Raw genomic sequence first — 24456 nt, forward strand, 5'->3', positions numbered from 1 at the left:
TTTATGAATTCAGATATTAGTGAATCTGAATGCACTATGACACATTGTAAGGATTACCGAAAGTCAAATGTAAACCAAATGATGACAGTGATTCATTTAGAATGAGCAAAGTTGTTAAACTATATCTCAAATATGAAACGATTCTTAAAAGTGAGAGATCAACACGTTACTAATTTAACCAATTTACTTTCACTTCATTTGCTTAAATCTAATTGCTTTGCAAATTACATGCTCTGTCAAGTAATCTGAAAGTAAGACTAATATAGTTACAAGTAATATTATGTTAATAGGGCAGCACGGTGGCACAGTGGTTAGCACTGCTGCCTCACAGCGCCAGAGACCCGGGTTCAATTCCTGCCTCAGGCGACTGACTGTGTGGAGTTTGCACATTCTCCCCGTGTCTGCGTGGGTTTCCTCCGGGTGCTCCGGTTTCCTCCCACAGTCCAAAGATGTGCAGGTCAGGTGAATGGCCATGCTAAATTACCCGTAGTATTAGGTAAGGGGTAAATGTAGAGGAATGGATGGGTTGCGCTTCGGTGGGGCGGTGTGGACTTGTTGGGCTGAAGGGCCTGTTTCCACATTGTAATTAATCTAATCTAATCTAATCATTGTACTGGTTCTCTGCATTAGAGAGCACTAATGACATGATGTTCTCCACTACTCAAAATAGTCAAATCACACCATTAACTGCTGAACTTGTCAGACAGGTTACATTGTGATACTGTCTGCAACAAAACGTTGAACCTCAAAAGCCTGCATTATTCCCCTACAACCAATGATCAGTTTATAATCTTACTGCATTCTAATTTGACAGTTACAACTTGGCGGTCTAAGATTACAGGAAATCCTGTTGTTACCTTAATCATTTATCTATTACATAGTTAAGATTTCAGTAGGATTTTGAATGGTTGCCAATTTCACCATATAACCTTCAGAAAAGGAGCAACTTCCTTCAAAACCATGATTTAGATATCTGTAAATGGAAGGCTATTTCTATACAAGGATGTCACTGTTTTATGATTAAGGAAGTGAATATTAACCAACAACTGCAACAAAATGCCCTCATATAAGCAGCTTAAAATAATCAACTATCTTTACTGACCTTCCGCCTCGTCCAACACGCCTTCGTGCAAAACCAATACACCTCCTGGGTACTGTCAGTGTAGTGAGGCAGTATCTGTAGCGAATATCTCCTAATCCTCCTTCTTCCGGACTACACCACGGCCAGTTCCCTGTTTGGTCCAACCGAGGCTGAAAAAAGAAAAACAGTAAATCACCTGAACGAATCAAAATATCTGCAGCTTAGAAATACTTCCCTTTCCCATTAATGCAACATCTAATACGCCCGGCATTGAACCTAACACTATTATACAGGTCAACACCATGTTTAGTTAATATAGGGGCCTCCTTTATTTTAGAGAAGCAATTCATACAGATTATGAAGCAATATTAAAATTTCATTTGTTAGTCATACCATGAGTTTTTCTTAGTAATTTCCAAATACAACAGACATACGCTGAAACTGTGTGCTCAACTTACTGCCTGCTGGTTTGTTTTCACTTCACTGCAGAGTTTTGCAGTACCTATTGATTATATCATAGTAGAAGGTCAAGTTACAATTTTTACAGAGCTACCTCAAAAAAAAGGCATCTAATATGATGTCCTGAACAAAGAAATCCATTACTTCTTAAAAAAGTTATTGAATATCTTCATTTACAGAAGTTCTCCAATTAAGATGAGATTACAAGAAACATTCTGGTCCATTCTCTCAACCTTTGCTGCTGCTTTAAAAAATTCTAAGAAAATTGTGCATATTTAATTTTGGCCTACAACTCAGTTTATCCACAAGAATTTTTACATCACCAAAAGGAGATTATTCACTTAAGCAGCCTGAGAAGTATGCCCACTCTACCCCACAGCACTATAAATTTTAAAGCGGGCTCCTGTATCCTTTAACACTGAACCTGTACTTACTCAATTTATTCTTTGAAAGAGCAGTGCAATGACCCTGGCAATCCTCTTAATAGCCTACCTTTGATTTGTAGCTATTTTGAAATTTGTAACTGGTTACTTTGCTTTTGCCTTGTTATTAGTATGCTCCCTACTTGGTGGTTATAATTTATAGCTAGTTGATGAATGGAGACATCAGGTAAGCACAAAAAGCATCTGCATCAAATGCAACATTTATTTTTTTAAAAAAGATTTTGCATAGAATACAACTATGTAGAAATTGAGCAGCTCACAAGTATCTAAATGTTTGGAATCTTCACAAAGAGAGAAGATGATCATTCAATAGTTTAACAAGAGTGGAGCTCATGGGGTTGCTGCAAAGGTGCAATCTTTACAGGAAGATGCAGGATGCATTTAAGATCAATTAGCTGCTTGGCTCAGTGACATTGATCCTTTTCAGTCAGGTTGTGGGTTGAAGCGTTCAAACGTAATCGAAGATAACAGAGCTATAATATTTATGGTCCTTTGCACTGTAAACTAAACCGAGCTTACGGCTGCTTAGGTATGTGTCAAATATATGTTGGGGGAGGAGGGTGGTGTGGAACACAGACAGCATGCAAGAAACAGAGAGAGAGCAACAGAGCGCGAGCTTGCTGGTGGTAAGGAGGTGGTTGTTTTTAGTGTCCAGGCCAATACTTATTCTTCAATTAACAAGAGTAAAATAGACTAACTCTTCATTTAGTGAACTAGTACATTTTAGTAAACTCTAAATTGACAGACACATGCACCTAATTGGTTCAGAAACACTAGGATTCGTCATGCACTATTTAAATGAAAGTGTACTTTTCCGCATCATTCTTTAACCCTTTAGGTTAGACATTTAAAAACTTCCAACATCAACAAATCATATTGCGATGTCACACATTTTAAGATTTCCCTTTATCAATCAAAATCTATTAGCGTTTGACAATGCAAAATTTGGTAGATTTGAGGAGGATTACTATAGTGTCTGAATAAACCAAGTAAACTTTTACTGAACTACTAAAAAATGTTTTGTTTGCATTTGAAAGATTTAACGTACAACTTGGATTACTTAAATCCAAATCGATCTGCGTTAACCATTTTGCTCAGTTTATCTGTTCCCAAAAGACATGAGATCAATTGAGATCAGGTAGCTTACACTAAGTACAGTAATTAAGGGGCATATTACAGTCTGAATGTTAATAGTAACATATTAAGATTGTGCATCATTCATTTTTAGGTTGCAGTCAGATACAAAAGAGAAGAGTATTTGTGAAATTTGCAATTTTATGAATATCTACATCAGGACAAAATCTATTGCTCGATTGTAAAAAGTTAGTATCAGAATTATCATTTAATGTCAATTCAATCAAGCATATTATTGAATTGTTTGTGTATTCGGTTTGATAGACACATTTTTGGAGATTTTCTTGATGCATGCCCAATTGATTTAGTTCAACAACCCAGCCTCGAATTAAAAATAACAATTAATTTATACTAAAATAAACAGACGATAATATACTGAGATATTGAAAACGACTTTAAGACTACACAAGTCATAACACGTTAATAGAAAAGGTCAAGTAAAGTTAAACTACATGCTGTGAAAAACATAACCACAAATATGATCATTAAAACATTGATGACATGGAACCACATTTAAACAAAATGTATCCTTGACAGCATTTGATTTTAGGCACTTACAGAATAGTACTGACAACCTGCTTTCCTCCGGAAAGCAAAAGGACCATCTGGATCATTCTCTTCTTCTGCTTCTGAGGATGCAGAATGGACCTTCACGAAAACAAAAACAGGACTCTTAGATTGTAATTCAGCTTCAAAAAGGCATACATGAATGTGGCGAACTGTTCTTCTGTAAACTTGATTTACTTCTCCCAACCATGCAACTGCATAAATTTCATATGCTTTCTACTGTTTCCCAAAGTATCAGTTGGAGTAATAAGCCCAGGCTATAAAATTCCAGTTTTGGAAATAGATCATACAGGGACCGAGTGAACATAATCTACCAATTGAGTACTATGCACTGCCACTGACCAGCACTCTTTCCGACTTCCCTGTTTACAACAAGGCTCAATATTTCAAATGAATGGTGATAGATTTATCAATATTTTCAGATATTTTTGTCTTTCCTCTTTATGCACAGTACCACTGAAGCCTCTTCACATTCTTTATCTTGTACACTCTCTCTTCCCTGGTCTCTTATTTCTATTCCTATTTCAATTGACACTACTCATTAGCTTTAGTATTGCCAGCTAAATCAACTCTATTCTTGCATCAAATTTTTTTACCCGCTTCACACCCCCAGGGACCTGACTCTGCTAACCTATGTTGCATCATTTCTCTTTATCTTGCCCATATTCTTCTCATTGGTCCATTTTACTCCACTTCATCTTCCTGCTCAACCTTCAATGTCACTTTACCATCCCCTCTGCAGTCTGACACAGCTCTACAACCTCTCCCAGCCTCTAACCGTAACTTCTATGCTACCTCTTGTTCTAAGTCTTTTACTCTCATCTACTTTTCTGCTTTCCACATCACTAGCATTCAACATCATCCAGCCCAAGGTTTATGACCTATTCATCTTTCTACTCTAAACAGAAACCTTCCACTATTCTATACATCAGCACCTCTACGCTGCAGTTCTCCAATTGGAGTTACATCTCATCTGCCCGAACTACAAAATGAATATGGTTCTTATTTAAGAAACTTTCCCTGTACAAAATTTAAAGTAATTTATAAAACAAGGACACTCCAACATCATGTTAGATCATAAGCAACAGCTGTTACTGAAATTACCCTCTTAATTTCATTTCATCAATCCCGAGACATACCTGTGAGAACGGCTCCTCATCAGAGCTGGGAAAGTCATACTGGTTTATGTCCTTTGCATTAAAGGCTGGCAGTGCAGCAGGGCTTGTTTGCTGAGGTGCAGCAGCAGTTGGTTGTAAGACTTTGTGTTTTTTCTTCTCATACTTTCTCTTGGGTCGTATAATCTCCACATTCTCTTGCTACAATGCAATTGGCATACAAGAAACATTGATGTAACAAAAAGCAATGGCCAGGCTAAAGATTATTAATAGTAATTACAGTCACAAATACTGTACCAAAGACCTTGTTTTGCAATTATAATTCAAAATGTATATATACAAAAACAGGATTTCTTGAAAACTAGCAAATAATCTAAGAAATAGGAATGGTAGTAGGCCATTTGAGACCGCAATAATTCAAATGTGTTTTGAAACCTTGCATTTCTGACAGACAAGAAACCAAGCCTTGTTAACTTAAATCAATTACTTTTCATGGCCAAATTAGTCACGTCACAACTGAAAATTCTCAATGATCTCAGCTAGACCACATTAACAGATGGGACTAGAAAGTGATTATTTTAAACATTAATATTTAGCATTGTAACAGCTTCTTTAAGTGTATAAATGGGAAGAGAGCAGCTAAGGTGAATGCTGGTCCTTTGGAGAATGATTTTAGTGACTAGTGTCAATATTATCTGTTACTATTGGGGTGGTTCTAGTGAAAGCTGAAGGATAATAAAGTCTATAGAAAGGGAAGAATTTAAAAACATCACTCGGGCAAGAGTACTTGACAAATTACTGGAACTAAAGACAGACAAGTCCTCAGGTCCTCATGGCCTACAGCCTAGGGTCGGAGCAGAAATGGCAACCATGATAGCGGATCCATAGATGAGAATATCCCAAAGATCACTGGATGTGGGATGGATTCCAGGGGATTGGAAGAATATTAACATAACACCCTTACCCACAAAGGGAGGGGTGCAGTAAAGTAGCAAATTACAGACCAGTTAGGTTTAACGTGTTGTTGGGTACTTCAATAAGGAAGTAATAACATATTTGGAAAGTCAAAGTACAATCTAGCAGAGTTAGCATATTACCAAGGGTAAAATCATGTTTGATTAATTTGATAAGACTTTTTTTTGAAGATGTAACAAGCAATGTGGATAATAGGGACCACACAGATGTAGTATAATCTGGATATCCTGAAGACATTTGATAATGGTGCTGCACTGAAGGTTAATATACAAGGTAAGATCACAGGGAATTATGGATGATTAACTTGGATAGAGGATTGGCTAACCAACAGAAGGCAGAGAGTTGGGATAAATGGGTCTTCCTCTTGATTAGCAAGATTTTTACTAGTGGGGTGCCACAGGATTTGTCCTCAAGCCTCAACTATTTATGATCTATATGAATAACTTGGGTGTGGGGGTGGCAGCAGAAAGCACTACAGCCAATTTTTCAGATGGCATTAAATAGGTGGGAAAGTAAATTGTGGTGAAGAAATGAGAAATTTGAGTGGATATGGATAGGTTAGGTGAACGCACCAAATTTGGCAGAAGTTTAGTTTGACTAAGTGAGAGGTTATCCATTTTGGTCAGAAGAATAGAAAGAGACAAATTACCTAAGTGGAGAGAAACACGAGTGCTTTGGTGCAGTGGGATTTCACTACCCTCGTGCATGAATTGCAGAAAACAATATGCAAATACAGCAGGAAATAAAGGAAGACAAATGAAATTTTGGCATTTATACTTTATTCCTTTAGTAATAAAAATAGGGAAGTGTTGATGCTTTAGTGAGACCATACTGGGGAGTATTGCATACATTCCCTTACTGGAGAAGGGATATAGTTGTATTTGTAATTCAGGAGGTTCACTAGACTGATTAGAGATGAAGAGTTTGCCTTTTGAACAGATTGAGCAGTTTAAAGTGATTGCCTCAACTTTACAGGATAAGAGATCTAATTGAGGTTTACTAGATGCTAAAGAGGGTCAAGCATGTAGATGTTTTTCTTATGTGGGGCAATGTAGAATGAGAGGCCACTATTTTAAATCTGCTTCCCTGATTCTCAAACGGCCATGAATCTGTGGAATTCACTATCCAAGAGTGTGATAGATGCTGGGATATGAGTAAATTTGAGGAGATAGATTTTTAATTAACATTGGTTCGAAGGGTTATGAAGAGCAGCCAGGAATGCAGAGTTAAGGCCTAGACAAGATCAACCATGATGACATCGTGGCAGAGCAAGTTAGAGAGGCTGAATTGACTAGTCCTGTTCCAAGTTCTTGTGTAACTTTTAACTAAGGAGTACTGTTTGCCCTTTATAAACCATTTCAAACTGTTCAACTGACCGTTACGACAAAGTGACTAAGTTCTCACCTTATTAACTTTAAATTCTTTGAACTCCATAAACTCTTGATGTTTATACTGATTGCTATTAGATATTGGAATGATGGGCACAGTATAGGTAGGTTTTACATGCTGCCGTTGTGCCATAACCTCAGATAAAATCTCGCCACTGAAGTCACCCAGGCTGTGCCTATGAACGTAAAGCACAATATCAATCAAATTACTCTTACAGATTACAATAAATGCTTATTTTATGTAGTACTGGCAAGTAGACTCAATAAGGATTATGAGGAAAAAAGATAAAAAACAGCAAAGACAAAATAAGCAGCTCTTTTTGTTATACTCAGGTTACCAGTCTTCCAAACACTGGCATTTGGATACTCAAAAGTATCATAATTAGTTTACGATAATACTGAATTTTTATAACAACCAGAATTGTAACATTTTCCGGTCAGAGACAGCACAAGGGTATTTGGTCAGCAAAACACACCATCTATAGTTAGGGGAGGTAAACACTCGGTTCCATCTCTGATGAGCATTTTGGTCTGTGGTAGTGACAGTTTGCAGCCATGCAGTTAGAATTCCCATTATCCTGCTTAGAAGCCAGAAAACCAACCCATATTCTAAAAATTTCTGGAATAGCAGATTCAATCTATTTGGAGGCAGGGGAAAAGATCTGAGACAGAAAGGCAAGAGGCAAGAAGAAAAATATGGAAATGGAGATTAGATGCAAAAAAAAATTGAGCTGAAAGGCACATTCAGTTTACAGAAAATTTTAAAATTAATATTGCTTTTGAGCATCACCAGAACAGAAACCTTGGTTAATAGTGAAAAGAGAAATGTACAAAGGGTCTGAATGATCCAACAGAAGCAGTGCAACATTTTCAGCAGACTACCAACACAATAAACCTTCCGCACTAGGATCCTTCTTTTCTATAAGATGTACATAGTAATATAAATGCAGTGTCCCTAAGATGTATATGTCTGTGGTTGACTAAGTGCCGTATATTTAAGAGCCATCTCATCAATTTAGCAGGCGACATGCAAACTCTACAATTAGTTTGAAAAATCCTCGCACTATGCCATTACTAAAGAAAAGTAAGCTTTACTCTAGAACACTGTTTATACACTAACCTTTTCTCTACAATTTCCAACGTTAGATGGAGCAGCTCTCTTTTGCTTTTCTCCCTTCGCTTTATCATCTCCAAAATAGTTACTGCTCGACTCAGGTCCCTTCTTAACTTCAGCATTTTTTCATATGAAGCTTCATCATTTTTACGATTCTGTGGAAAAGACAAGACCATTTCATTCATTGTTACATTAAAGAAAAGGCGAACAAGTGTAAATTCTGGCAATGTCAATTTGCCAATATGAAATTGAGCATACATATATAATTAAATTCAGAATCATCTCTATAAAGAAACAAAAATCATGGACTAATATGATCAATCCATTCTTAAAATCATTAGTTGGGTCTTTATTAACTGACTAATTTATCAGCATAAAAACAATCTAAGCCAGTTTTGCATGCAATTACATATTCAAGTTGAGTGATTATGATTTTTTGCATTCAACGAGAATTAAAAATAAAGATGCGACAATCTTCAAATGAAGGAAGAAAAAAAACACATCTTTAAGTGTCAACATTGAATGCCTTTGTATTTCTTGGAATCAGACAAAGGCATCACAGAATGGGGCATGAAAAAGTGGTTCAAACTTGTGTATTTTTTTAAAAAGCTTTAGATTACTTACTTACAGTGCGGAAACAAGCCCTTCGGCCCAACAAGTCCACACCAACCCACCGAAGCGCAACCCATCCAGGCCCATTCCCCTACATTTACCCCTTCACCTAACACTAAGGGCAATTTAGCATGGCAATTCACTTAACCTGCCCATTTTTGGATTGTGGGAGGAAACTGGAGCACCCGGAGGAAACCCACGCAAACACGGGGAGAATGTGCAAACTCCACACAGAGAGTCGTCTGAGACGGGAATTGAACCTGGGTCTCTGGCGCGCTTCCTCCCTGTTACAACGCAAAAATACTTTATAGCACCCATGACCATTCTTTCAGGAAGACCCAAAACAGATAGCTCTCAGATAATTCCTTCAATCCAAAATGTTTTTGTCCATTGCATGCTATATATAACAGATTCCAGTTCTACAAGCATCCTGTGCATTTTGTTGTGGAGTTTTTTTTCATGGCATATGGCACTTAACAGCAAGGCAATACAGAATATGCTTTGAAAAATTCCCCATGATGAGGCTGGTACAATTGCAACATTTAAGAGGCATTTGGATGGGTATATGAATAGGAAAGGTTTGGAGGGATATGGGCTGGGTGCTGACAGGTGGGATTGGTTGGGTTGGGATGCCTGGTTGGCATGGACGGGTTGGACCGAAGGGTCTGTTTCCATGCTGTACATCTCTATGACTATTTACTGGCAATGCTAGCCAATTATTTAATAGAAATAAACACATTTGCTTTATCATCCAAATCAATTGCCTTCCCTTTAGAATTCAGTAAACAGAAAATAGCATTTGGCCCTTTGAGCCTGCTTTCCTACTCACTATGAACCTTGCGAATCATCGAACTCAGAACTCTGTCCCCGCTTTCTCCTCATAATCTTTAATCACTTTAAGCTAAGAACGATACCTAACTTCTTCTTGAAAAGATTTTGGTATCAACTGCTTTATGTAATAAAGAATCCCACAGGTTCACTACTCTCGCTGAAGAAATTTCTCCTTGCCTCAACGGACTATCCCATATCCTTAGACTGTGAATCCTGGTTCTGGACTTCCTGGTCACAAAGAACATCCCTTCTGCAGTTACTCTGCCCAGTCCTATTAGAATTTTATAGGTTTCTGAGAGATTCCCCCTGTCCTTCAAAACTCCATTGAATAAAGCGATCCAGATTTTCTTCATAGGTCAGTCCTGCCACCTCATGAATCAGCGTGGCAAACCTTCACTGCACTCCCTCCATAGCCAGAACGCCCATCTTCAGATAAGGAGACGAGAATTACACATAATACCCCAGGTGTGGTCGCACCAAGGCCCTATACAAATGCAGCAAGACATCAAACCCTCTAGTTATGAAGAGCAACATACTATTTACCTTCTATACTGCCTGTTGCACCTGCACACCTTCAGCACATCATTCAGGCCTCATTACACCTCCTCCTTTCCTAATTTATTGTCATTCATTACTGTTTCCTTGTTAATTCCAGAGCTTCTCTTTTAAAAACTGGCAAAATGCTAGAGGCCTCAAAATATATTGGCCTTGCAGTCATTCTCCCACACGTTGCAGCCCACTCTGCATATGTATGTAAACAGAAAACTCACACTGTACAGCACCAAAATGCAGATTATACTCCTTAACTTCCTGCATGTCCATTCCTATATTCAATGTGATCTTCAAGGCCACTTTCAACCTCAACTCCACTTGACTTTACATTTCCCTTGATATTTTTGGGAGTCCGAAATCTATTGAATTTACCTATTTATTTTTTGAAACTAAAAAATACTAGTTAATATTGACTTAATGGCATTTAAAGTTATGATCAAGAAAGTATTTGACAAAAGTGAAGCAGACATGCCACTCCAATGATTGCACATGTCGATCAATGCAAAGGTAAATCATTTTGCATAAACTGCATGCTATGTATTTAGGTGCTTCTGCCTCAAGAAAACCGTAAATATAGCCCAGATGAATCACAACCAGATTATAGAAGGTATTTCTAAAAGGAATACTGCAACATAACGGATTAAATAATTGAATTTCTGACACTAGTATACATAAGTTAGAGTCATAGAGGTATACAGCATAGGAAAAGACCCTTCAGTTTAACTCATCCATGATATCCTAAATTAATCTAGCCCCATTTGCCAGCATTAGGCCCATATCCCTCCAAACCTTACCTATTCATATCCCCACCCAGATGCCTTTTCAATGTTGTAACTGTACCAGCCTCCACCACTTCCTCTGGCAGCTCATTCCATACACACACTATCCTGTGTAAAACAGTTTGCCCCTTAGGTCCTTTGTCAATGTTTCCCTTCTCACCCTAAACCTCTAGTTTTGGAATCCCCCCACCCTGGGGAAAAGTCTTGTCTATTTAGCCTATCCATGCCCCTCATGATTTTATAAAACTTCTAGAAGGTCACACCTCAACCTGACTCTCCAGGGAAAATAGTCCCAGCCTATTCAGCCTCTCCCTATAGCTCAAACCCTGAAAACATCCTTGTAAATCATTTCTGAACCCTTTCAAGTTTCTCTACTAGAGCAGGGAGACCAGAATTGCATGCAATATTCCAAAAGTGACTTAACCAATAGGTTGTTCTAGAGCTATTACAATAATTAAAACTGCCTGTAAATAAAGTTTAAATTTACTCTGATGGATTTGAATGAAAATAACTGTGTGCAGCATGTCAGGAGTTTACTAGTTTAAACAAAGGATAAATGTAAACAAGATAACTAAAAAAAAAATGAACTTTGATTTTCTATAGCTCATTTAGTGCATTTTAAGCCAATATTTTAGATAACTGATAACCGATGCTCAAAAGTTCAAACAAAATAGTGGTATAATAAATCTTTGTAAGATAATGGTGCATTTCATTAATATGTTCAAATTTATAACTAAAACAAAAAGTTAATTTATGCAGCCAAGGAGAATCTTGAAATCAAAAAATTTGTATCATTTAATAAAAGCAACTTTGTAAATGCCCAAGACAGCTGAAACATCAACTCATCAAGGTATTTCCAACATCAACATCTCATATTAAAGATGATCTTTAACGAGAGAAGTATAATCAGGTTCCAAATAGACGACATTTCAACTGTCAATCAGACAGTAGCAAACAAACCTTTCTGGTCTGCATCTTTTCAGTTCTTCTCCTGAAGGCAACATAAGGATCGTTGGTACTGGAACCATCCCGTTTTTCCTGTTTAACAGTTGGAATAAGTGAACATCCTCGGCAGGTTTTCCTTTTCCGAATCCAATATTCATATACCTCCCAGATGAGGTCATCATCCTCCTTCAATAGTAACTTTGCCTCCTGGAGAGTTACCAGCTAACAAAACAAATCAAAATTCCAGGTAAAAATGCTGACTAAAATTAAATATCACACTCTGTATAACTTCATTCAAAAACTAATTCAACAGCCCAATTCCTCCATCTATTTTCCGAAAAAGCACCTTATGAAAAGGTGCTGACTGTTGCTATCCCGTCTTGCCGGACAAGATTATTCAGATATGCATTTGTCAAGATCAAAAGCAATCATATTAGATCTACATAAAGGTGTACATCACTAACTTAAGACATGTAATAATTTAATTATTTTTCCTACCTGCTGGCCACTGCCTTTTTCTAGACGATCAATCATCTCCTCAAATTGTAGAGGGGTAATGTCCATCTTCTTTCTTAGTTTATTCACAAACACTTCATCATCCGAGTCCATATCATAGTCTGGTTGCTCGGCATCCAAGCTAAAAGCTGGATAAAAGATTGCATTCAGCGTTCAATCAAGAAAATAATTAAGTTTGGGAATTCAAAGAGCCTCAAAGCTTTTATTTGAGGAATCATTTATGGGCAAATTTAAATTTGATGAATTGAAATTACTCAAGTAAAAATGTTTTGGTAGTTACTACTGTTTTTGTATCTTGTCTCGAGCAGAAAGACTTGGCAATCAATTTTTTTTGCTGAATCCTAAAACAATAAAATTAATAAAATTTTAATGCAAGAGGCCAGTGTTAAAAATTATTTTCCTATATTAGTAATTTCACAGTAGAAGCTTCTATTAGCTATTAAAGGCCCAATTTTCAGCAGAACACTGCATGCAGGCCCATAACTCCAATGATTGACAACTTAAATCTCAAATCTTACATCTCAGTACTTATTCTTTAATTTTTAAATCACTAGATAACTGCTCAACCTTCCATATATCAATTATTTTTACAACAGTTCCTATACCACTTACTGTTCCAAACTAGGTACGCCCTTTTCTTCTTACAATGCACTTGAAATATTTCACACGTTACTAGTTTTTGTTTTGCTTACTGAACTATTGGTTTGCCACTTCATTTCCCAGTCCAAAAACATTATGGCCATCACATGTGCTACAGTACACTGCCCAAATGGTGCCAGCAGATTCAACAGTAATTGTCAAAAAGGAATTAAATATCAAGAACTTTGCAGGCCTACAGACAAAGAAAACACAGGCAGGCAAAACCTGGATAGTTCTACCAAAGTTTGCTTAACAGGATAGAGACAACTCTTACTGACAATGGGGCTACATTTAAATGCTATGTTACGCATTAAGAAAGTACTTGCATACTATTCAAAGCTTCTGGCAGAAGTTAAGCTACAAAGTCATATTATAGAAGAGAAAGTATCCCATTGCCTGCAGCAGTTCTGAAAGCGCAACACAAAACTAATCCCAGTGAACTACGCCTCAAAGTCACACTGCTCAGAAATAGACCCTTCAGTCCAACACACCTAGAAGGCATGAATTCTAAAGGAGAGGCTGAATAGTTTTGAGACTTTTTCCCCCTGGAGTGAATGGGGTTGAAGAGTGAGCTTATGATTTTATAAACCTCTATGAAACAAAAGATAAGGGGAATAGCCAGGATAGGGGAGTCTGAAACCAGAAGGCATAGATTTAAGCCAAGAGAGGAAAGATTTAAAGGGACTTGATGGGCAATGTTTCCACACAGTGGTGTATATATGGCTCCTTAGAATATTTAGGTTCACCTGCTTCAAACAGTTATCCACCACCTATAACTGTGCAAGTTTCTCCTAGCCTTTTTAGGAGAATTTTAAGTTGATGCTCAGGTCATAAATTTCCAAATCAGACAAGAGTTTTCATTTTCAAAACCTTTGATAAATTTAAAATTGCATCTTTTTTGTTTCAGTAGAAATTACCCTATCATGTTTTGCTCCAATTCCAGTCACAGCCCACTTAGTAAATCCACACACTTTAGGTTTAACATCTTTTGTATCACGTCAGGATGGTAGTATAGTAGATTAACTGGATGGATTGTGCCCTCCTCTCATTTACCACTTCCCAATTATTTTCTATACAAGATGCAATGTAAATTGTAAATTTTAAAAGTATATATCTAATATATACACATTCAATATTTATTTAGAGTTTAAATTTCTAGTTTGACTTAGTAATTGTTGAGTTGTGTATGTCTGAAATTAATTAACAACTTGCAACTATTTCTGCAGTCATGGCGATTTCCTTTGCAACATTATTTTTGAGGCTTTGCTGTACCCTTTTTGGTTAAATTGATAGAATTTCATGAACAAAAACAGCAACAAGTTCCACCTAAAGTAAGTTAGAAGAGGGTTGTTTTTAGAAAGCTTTAGGGTAACACCTATTGCGTAGAGGGAGAGCAAGAGCAAAAGGGGTTCAAAACAAAAAGCCTTTTCTGAGTTTGGAGCAATCCTGTGAAGTCCTCAGTATAGGATGACTGTATAGAGCAGAACTCCTGAGAAGGGAAGAATACAAAGAACAAGGTTACCTTACAGCGAAGTCTTAGGGTTAGTTCCAGATGAGAAGGGTTAGGACAAATCCTTGCAGTGGCAAGCACAGTACATTGAAGCTCAGCTGTACGACAGCTCCAGGACGAAGCTGCAGATCCAGTCTAAACATTAACATTTCGGAAATTTAAGTCACGCATTTTCAAGACAGACACACTAGTAACAGTACTGCAGGAGTCATATTTTCAGTACTGTACCAGGGATAGGATTTGGGTATTTACTAAAAGATGTTTCTTTTCATTTTATACTTTTACTGAGAGATTAAAAATCTTAGCTGTATTATAACTGGCTGGTGTGATCATGGCATATTACAAAATAAAGCCCATTTTTGTTAAATCAAAATCTACAGCATTGTCTCTGAAACTAAACTATCTTTTTTTGAAAAAAAAAATCAAGTTAGGTTTCTACCTCTTCTGGAAAGATAAAAATTACCCCCAATACCCCACACAATGGTAACCTATCCAATGTTCCATACTAATTGGTTACACAAATGAACTCTATGCACCTTTTAAGATCCAAAATTGAATATTTTCACAGCTATATCCACTTGCGATCTGCCAATACTAAGCTGTATAAAGTGCCATTCTTTACTCTTCCTTTCAAAAAGCATTACCACAAACGAGCCAAATCAAATTGCAAAGGCTACTCTCTGCCTTCTTCAAAGTCTTTTACCACAGTCCTTCTTGGATATTTGTTAAGCCTGCGTCGTTAGCAAATTCAAGACTTTACACATACCTGAAAATCATCATTTTCAACCCCTCTCAAATCCAAACATTTCCTTTAACAGAGTTAAGTGAAAGCATTCCAAAAAAAACAATATGCATAATACATACCATGTTTCTGTAACCAAATGAGAACTGCCTTTAAACTGTCAAATAAAAAACTGCTCTCCCTATCCATAATTAGCAGAATTTGGGAGTTTGCTTGTAATTAACTTTAGAGTAACAAAGAAATATCTTGTTTTAACAGTAGACATTTTTCTTCTTTGCAGATAGCATACTACACAACTGCAGTGTCAGGTACATACGTTAAACAAATCAAACTGATTTATTGCATTACCGAACATCAGATTTTAAATTTGGTGTGTTTGTACTGAGGCTATCTAGAAAAAGTTATCAACTTCATAGTTTTACTTAAGCTTATAGAAGTAGTACAGCAGTACTAAATGAAACAAAATTAAAACATAATTTGAATTCTGAGCTGCCCAGGAGACAATACTTTCTGTTGATATTAATTCTGTAAGTTAGCAGCAAACATTGCTGACCTCCCAAATTCTAGGAATCTAACAAGCTAGTGCAAAAATACAGTAGAAATACTGAAACTAAAAATATTGTTCGTTTTGAAGAACAAAAAGGTTTTGTATCGATACAGTGAGATTTGACGAGGGGTTGGGGAAAATGAACTGATGTAATGAAGGAGGCAGTTGCATCACAGCCCACTCATGTTGACAACATTTATACCAGTTGTTCTCTTATAATGCACAATGTGATTTGATTCTAATGCAACTGGTGAATTAAAAAACAATTTTTTCAAAATGCAAACTCCCATTGGCTGTTACACAATTCCATCCCTGGCACTAGGTGCCATGTGTGCCGAGACTCATGTTGACATCACATGGTTAGCCAGCTCGTGTGCTTTGTGGTGAAGTGCTTCTTGAAAGGTACAGTGCTGTACAAAGTAATTTTCAGTCTTTTTTTTGTAAATCTCATTGTACTTCCATATGCATGGAAAATAAAGTTGCAAGAATGTTGACAGGAAGCATTCAGAACCTAGATTCCTATGAATGAAGAACACTTACCAGGTTTTAAGGTAGCAAAGGATCGTAAAACTGTATTGTTGGGGGCCAATGCTAGCGGAGACTTAAAATTTAAGCCTGTGGTGGTGCACCGAGAATATGTATAGGGTACAAGCAGGTAGGGAAAGAGTTAAGTTCTAAGTTTTGTGAAACAAGGGTTTCAGCTAAGCATGACTCAGATCAGATAAGAACTTACAGTTAACATTGGGGTGCTGGAGGCAAGGGTAATGGGTTCACAAGGTGGAAAAGCATTCATTATGTAAAGCCATTTAACAATATTAGAAGCATTCAGTATGCAAGGTCAGCTAACAAGGCAAAAGTATTCATTATGTGAAGCCAGTTAAGGTTAAAAACGTTGTTTAACAGCAGATGGCTTAATCTCTACTGTTGACACTCGCTGATTGTAACGATCACCCAATCAATATGTATGTTGCCTTATCTTGATGCTCCTCCCTTTAAAAAGACTCTATATAATACATTGAGAAACTGCCATTCCAGATTAGAACAAGAACTTATATCTCTGTTCACACAGGTGATTGTTCTCTCTCCCTCCAGAACCTGGAATAAAGATAGAGGTAAAACTACAATGTGACTGAGTGTTTTGATTCGACGGGAGGGGTGGGGGTGAAAGAGGAGACAGGAGGAAGACGTACCACTCTGCCATCCCTAAAATCTTGAAAAGGTTACTTTAAGTCCACATTTACTTGAGATCAAGCAAAGAGGTTGGATGATGGGGAAATTTTTTTTCCTGACCTTGTTGGTGACATTTGAGGATATTTTTAGATATCATTGCAGGAGAAAAGAATTGGATTTCAAGATTCTCCTCATTATGGACAATACACCAAGCCATCCTCCCACCAGTTTTCTGAAAACATCAAAATGCTATTTCTACCACTGATTCAACCCATGGACTAAAGTGCAATAGCAGTTTGTAAAGCTTATTATTTAAGGCAAATAGTCAGGAAGCTGATTGCAGCTGAGGGGATAATGAGTACAGTGTTCAATTTTGGAAGGACTTTAACATTAAGAATGCTATTGACATCATTGTGGAGACCTGGGGTGATGTCAGTAAGGACTGCTTGCATGCAGAAGCTTCTCCCAAACTTTCTTCTTGTTCAACTGTCAGAGAAGCTTCCAGTAATCAAAGAACATTGTATTGTTCCTGCAAAACAAGTTGGATTTGATGAAGTGGAGACTGAAGATGTCAAGGAACTAGTTGAGCCCCATTGTAAAGACTTCTCCACAACTGATCTACAACAACTTGTTGCTGCAGGGGAAATTAAAGCTAGGGATGAAGACATGAAATCCAGCACAAGAGCTTTTTACTTCTCTTTTGAATTCTATCCTGAGGTAAGTTGAGAAGCAGTTGCAGCTCTTAGAAGACAATGTCTACAATGCAGAACACAGCAGGATAACAGCTTGTGACATAAAAGCTATATCTGGCACCCTATGAACAGTTCCTTCATAAAAGAAGATGGCAAAGCAACAAAAAAACGAGACAACTTTTCAAAGCCAACCTCCAAGAAATAGTCTGAGGACAACAAACCACAGCCATCCACTAATGGACTAAATTTTTAAAAAAATCATAATCTTGCACCCAGAGCTGCATCTGAAAGTGATGACGACCCTCAGCCTTTATCTTAATACAGTACTGTATCTCAGCAAACACTTCAAGTTATCTTCCATGTTTTCAGGGTAGTGTGTCAAATTTATTGTATAATTTTATTAAAAGATATGATTTTAACATTTACTTAGACTGTGCTGTGTTAGGCTAACTATCTTTGTTTAGATTTTTACTGTTATTTTTGGTGGTGTGCCCCAACCCTACTTTTCTGATACGCCCAGTTATTTTTATTACACAATTTTATATAATGTGAGATCACACAGGAGTGCAACTATCGTGATAAAGAAGTTGCATACAGTCTGTTCTTCTAAGTGTATGGGCTTTGGCTAAAGCCAGTTGGTTCCTCGGTTACTCAAAAGACAGACTGTAGTTCCAAGTAAATTAAAATGATGAATGCAAATTGCTACTTTGCAAGTTTAGCATCAAACTGAGATATCATGTAATACAGAAATGATCAACAGAATTTACGATTTTTCTCTCCAAGTATTTAATTGCCACTAGAGGTATAGATAAGCTATGACCAAATACAAATAAGGAATATCCTCAAACTCAAATTTGTGAATGCACAGATTAGATATCTATATCATCCCAAATTGCTATCAATGTAGGGTGCATGTGTTGTGATTTGGGGCCCACTAGTGAAAATGTCATGAAAAACAATATGAGGAACTCCTGGATTCCTGTAAATCAAAATACCAGGAGGTTATAAGGTTATTGGGGTGACAGGCCTGTTTGTGGAATAAGGTGCAAGCAATGAGGTACAAATGGAGAGGAAGATTCAAGTAACAGCATTTTGAGAGGTTGAAAAATAACATCTGTGCAAAGATTCAAAACAATAATGGAGAGGTAAAGAAAGATAGGAAGTCTAATGACAGTACTTCGTGGGCAGGGTGAACAGGGGAGAAAAAAGCATTAAGTCTAGACAGTACGGGTTTCTCAAAGTGATTTATACTGTGGGAAACTGCATACATTAAGTACGCAGTCACTTCAGTTTAGAAGGTTGACAGGAGATGGGAAATGTATGTTTAATATGAATAAGCAACTCAAGGTGTTTCAGAACTAAGCATAAAACTTTAAAATTAGAATAAAAAGAAAGAAATACTTTTGCACATAATGGATACTTGAAATCTGGAACTCTACTCCCAGAATGTTCTGGGTCAACTGAAAATTTCAATCACCACAGAGTAGCTGTTAAACAAAATTACCACACTTGCAATGTGCATGGCCACAGTGGATTCCAATATTTCTGAATCTCAGAAAAGCCCTGTTTAATAGTAAGACTCCCTTATTTTGCTGCCTCCACGATGTCACTTGTCTTCCTAATTACTTCCTAACCTTAGTGATAACTTTTTCTTCCCTGTAAAAGTACATTCAGATAGTTGTGATCACTTCCTGAGTTCACAATATTTAAACTTTTTAAAAAAGTTACCAAAGGGAATAACCTCGTACTTTCTTATATTTCACGTTCTACTCCACACATTTACTTAACCAGTCTGTCACTTTCTGAAGCCTTTGCACCACCCTCCCTTATAAAGTATTATATTGTCAGCAAATTCAGACACATCCCTCTCTTCACTTAAATCATTAATAATGACCACAAATAGCAGAGGCCCCAACACTGATTTTCTGTTGCACTCCACCAGTCACAACTTGCCAATTTGAATATTGCCCATTTATCCACATTCCTTTACTCCTGCTAGTTAACCAATATTGTCCATCATTCCCAAATCATGAGCTATGTATTAACCTTGCATATTTCATCTACCAAATGCCTTTTGGAAATCCAATCTTACACCTTTATCTATACAATTAACCTCTGAGGATGTAAGTAAATTAAACACTAATAACTATATTTTCATAAAACCATGTCATAATTCATAATATGTTTAGGAAAATAAGTGCATTAAAAACATACTCAATAATGGTTTCCAGTACTTTCCGTAGAACTAATGTCAGGTTAACCACGCTGCAGTTTTGCGCTTCCTACTCAATCCCTTTCTTGATTAGTGGCATTATATTTGCCAACTTCCAAATCTGAATTTTGAAAGATCGTAATACATTCATTAACTCTGCAGTTACTTCTTTAGAATCCAAGGTAGGTCCTCAGATCCTAGGACTGTCGGAATTAGTCCCTCAAATTTCTACAAGATTAATTCGCTCCTGACATTAATTACCTTAAGCTTCTCACTCTTAAGACTGTATCTTATCTTTTCATTATGGTATGTATCCAGGACTTCAACTAAAGAAAAAATACTTGTCCCATATGTCTCAGTTCCTAGTTTCCCATTCGAATGTCTCCTGTTACGAGCAAAAGACCAAACTTTAACTACTCTTTTATATACTTCAAAAAGATCAGCGATATACAGCACGGAATCCAACTCGTCCATGCTGACCAGATATCCCAACCCAATCTAGTCCCACCTGCCAGCACCTGGCTCATATCCCTCCAAACCCTTCCTATTCATATATCCATCCAAATGCCTTTTCAATGTTGCAATTGTACCAGCCTCCAAAACTTCCTCTGGCAGCTCACTCCATACACGTACCACCCTCTGCTGGGTAAAGTTGCCCCTTAGATCCCTTTTATATCTTTCCCCTCTCACCCTAAACCTATGCCCTCTACTTCTGGACGCCCGCACCCCAGGTAAAAAAAACTTTGTCTACTTATCCTATCCATGCCCCCTCATGACGTTATACACCTCTATAAGGTCACCCCCTCAGTTTCTGACGCTACAGGGAAAACAGACCTAGCACATTCAACCACTCCCTTTAGCTCAAACCCTCCAACCCTAGCAGCATCCTTTTATATCTTTTCTGAACCCTTTCAAGTTTCACAACATCTTTTCAATAGGAAGGAGACCAGAATTGCACACAATATTCCAACAGTGGCCTAACCAAAGTCCTCTACAGCCATAGCATGACCTCCCAACTCCTGTACTCAATACTCTGACCAAAGGAGAGCATACCAAACACCTCCTTCATTATCCTATCTACCTGGACTCTACTTTCAAGGAGCTATGAACCTGCACTCCAAGGTCGCTTTGTTCAGCACACTCCCGAGGACCTTAGCATTAAGTGTATAAGTCCTGCTAAGATTTGCTTTTCTTACAAATGTTTCGACATCCCTGGCTGGTTTATTCTCATTCCCCTTGTTTTTATTATCTTTCACAGCATTGCTCGAGTTTGGCAACCTGCTTTCAAATGATGGTGATGAGGTAAGGAATATGATGGAAGTGAACGAGAAAGCAGGGATGAGAACCAACCTGCATTTATAGAGCACCTTCAATGCAATAAAACTTCTCATTTTAAGGTGCTTTGCAGAATTGTTATAAAGCAAAATGTGACAATGAACAGTATGAAGCTCTCAGGGCAAAATATCAAATGCTTGGTCAAAGCAGGTTTTAATGGAAGCAAGAGGGAGACAGGCAGGGAGACTGTGGTGGAACAGTTCAGATAAAGATAATACAGCAAATTTTGTTTTGATCAGTACTTTATGAACTGGCACTTAATAAACCAGTAAAACTTATCTATTTGAAATACCAGAAGTTCACTACATTATTGCTATATCCAAGTAGTCAGTTGAGGGTGAGAGTGAGAAGGCGCTCTGCTGGTAAGAGTTAATTAACTTTGCCTTAAATAAAAATGATATATACTAAATAAAGTATAGCAGTGGTATGAATACGCCCTGTATTATGTTTGTATTACTTAGTAGGTGTTTTTATACTGATTATGTGGGCCTCTTGATAAACTGGTACACTGCTGGTCACACAGGTGCCAGTTAATAAACATTTGTTCTCGACCATTGGAAGCAGTTTAGAGAACAGTCACTAGAATGATCCTTTGTATGGAGGGATTGTCTTATGAGAAAAAGCTAAACAGGTGGGAACTCTACACAGTGGACTTTTGAAAAATGAAATAACTTCATTGAAACTTACAGGATTCTTAAGGCACTTGACAGGGTAAATGCTGACAGGAGGTCTCCCCTCATGTAAGGGTCTAAGACCAAAGCTTCAGAATAAGGGGATGGCAATTTAAGACTGAGATGAGAAGAAATTTCTTCCATCAGGGGGTTTAGAGTTTATGAAACTCCTTACCACAGAGCACCGGGGCAGATTCTTAAATATTCACCAAGGTGGAGATAGATTCTTGACCAGTAAAAGAATCAATGGCTAGAGGGAAAAGGCAAGAAAGTGGATGTGAGGAATGTCAGATTGACCATGATCCTAATGAATGGTGGAGCTCACTTGAACAACCTACTCCTACTCTTTTTTTCTTATGGCTCATATTGGAAGACCAGCTGTCATGCTTCTTTAGTTTGAATAGCCTTCCTGCACTTGCTATCTTTTTGTTTAAGAATAGCTACCTATAGTAGGCATGAGAAGGATCAGCAACACACTGCCTTGAGTTAGACAGAGAATATGTTTGGAAAGCAGAGAAAAGTAGCGAATTTAACACTTAAATTTGACAGATCTTGTATGGGACCTCTCCATGATCCAAATGGAGCATATGAAAGGTGAGTTGTCGAATCAGATTAAATAGATTGGGAAAAGTCAGGAAGACGGATGTGCAGAATGTCAAAGGGGCTCAATGCCATGTTCTGGTTTCCATTTCTTATAGTCTTATTGCAACTATTCATATTGAAATGATCAAGGATATCAGCACTCCTTTGGTTCTAAGGGATTAGGGGCTGAAGGAAATAAGAGGGATAGAGAGGTGAAGTAATAAATTTAAAAGCAAAGACAAGAATTTAAACTTTAGCCTTTGCTCAATTGAGCAATCATAGAAGATTAGGGACTTGACAAAATAAGGACAAGTGTAGAATTCATTACCTTATGTTTTATGAAGAGTAGAACATAGAAAGCTGGGCAAGAACACAATGGAATAATTGAATCTAGAGGTAACAGACATAAAAGAGAATTCAGGGTAAAAAAGCAGAAGATCACTAACATTTGCCTAACTGGTCACCAGAAACATGGCCTCCAGTCCTTGATTTATTTTCCCATGAGATGTTAAAGGGTTAATGTGTTCTGCTGACCTGCAAGAAATTGGATGTCCTGGGGTAGGATGGTATGTTTCCCTGTCTTGCAGGTAGAATGTAAAAAAATTTACATATTGTCATCTCCCACTATTCAGTAAGATGACATCATCATCTACTCAATCAATAAGAACACTGGAATTAAAATTCTGACTACACCCTGTAGTTAAAAAAAAATATTTACACCAAACTTTGCAATTGAGGAATGATCCAAATTAATTGGTTTCTGGAAATGGTCAAGTCATCGTGTCTTGAGTGGAATGTGACTGTGGGAGAGTGGCAGGGGGCTGTCTTGTGGGCATTACTGACTGATGTAAAAATTTTGTATAAAAAGAACTTGTCTCTTGTTCAGAGCTCCTTTTGACATGCTTCACAAGCATTGCAAAGTGTTCAGTGATCCTCCATATTTGTATGAGCATCATAAATTTTGACTGTTCACTGAAGATGGCATATTTTAGTTGCATTAAGTGTGTAAAAATCTCAAGAAAAAGAACCTAACATTTGGTGGCAGCAGTGGGATTCCAATATATACAGAACTTCTAGGTGGACTGAGTAAGTGATCGGAGTATTGGTTGCATGAGACAGATGGGCCCACGAGGTAAGATTTACCTTTATCTCTTTCCTTAATCTATCACTCAGTCAACATCCTGTCCTTCACGAGTCTTTAGTGACGGAACCTGAGGTAACTTATGCACTTGCAAGCTGATGAGTTCGCTTTCAGAACTATAAATTCTCGGGAAGGGAGGTTATAGTCCTCAGAATCATAAGTTACTGGAAAGGGAGGTTAGAGTCCCCTTGGAATTCAGAGATTAGAGTCCTCTAATAATGAGGTTTGAGGCTCTGGAGCATAGTACATATGATAAAGGATAACTATTATACTGTGTCTGTCTCAATCACCCTGCTTTCGACTGGTTGTGAAGAGGGGAAATCCCCCACGCCAAGGTCAGGACCCTGAAGTGAATGTGGAAACTAAGGACTCTGGACTGGTATATAGAGACAACTTAGAAAGTGGAGACTTTAAAATGGGACAAGCATTCCTATTACAGGTTTTAAATGCAAAAGTCTTTTATTTGCATAAGTCTAGTCAGAACTCTTGATGAATTTTGTTAGTGTAGCTTAAAACAATAAGCTATTGATATCTGAAGATAGGAAATTCACATGGAAAAGACTGACGATCGTTATGGACTAGGCCAGACCACTCAAAACAGTCTTAAGCAGGCAGCGCAGACCATAACTTTGCAATTTGTTTCATAAAAGTATCCAGAGAAAATTACCCAGCGTAAGATAGGCAAGGTTGACAACTAGATTTTA

At 37.5% G+C, this 24456-nt stretch overlaps 1 protein-coding gene across 4 annotated transcripts in view; it reads right to left on the reverse strand.

Moving 5' to 3' along the window:
- Positions 1 to 24456, reverse strand: part of LOC122550081 (enhancer of polycomb homolog 1-like) — a 251768-nt gene that overhangs the window by 28869 nt on the left and 198443 nt on the right. For all 4 annotated transcript variants that reach the window (XR_015757257.1, XM_043690607.2, XM_087987520.1 and 1 more), the window contains 7 exons: positions 12494 to 12639; positions 12011 to 12217; positions 8283 to 8431; positions 7179 to 7338; positions 4824 to 5000; positions 3676 to 3765; positions 1103 to 1251 (listed from right to left, as the gene is read on the reverse strand). Coding sequence is in view for 3 of the 4 variants with exons in the window: in XM_043690607.2 (XP_043546542.2) it covers positions 1103 to 1251; positions 3676 to 3765; positions 4824 to 5000; positions 7179 to 7338; positions 8283 to 8431; positions 12011 to 12217; positions 12494 to 12639 (1078 nt within the window). In the remaining variant the exon portion in view is untranslated. The remainder of the gene's footprint in view (positions 1 to 1102; positions 1252 to 3675; positions 3766 to 4823; positions 5001 to 7178; positions 7339 to 8282; positions 8432 to 12010; positions 12218 to 12493; positions 12640 to 24456) is intronic.

This window comes from Chiloscyllium plagiosum, unplaced genomic scaffold, assembly GCF_037043375.1.
Source record: "Chiloscyllium plagiosum isolate Xiang-an unplaced genomic scaffold, Cpla_swu_hap1 HiC_scaffold_5, whole genome shotgun sequence".
Taxonomy (NCBI): Eukaryota; Metazoa; Chordata; class Chondrichthyes; order Orectolobiformes; family Hemiscylliidae; genus Chiloscyllium; species Chiloscyllium plagiosum.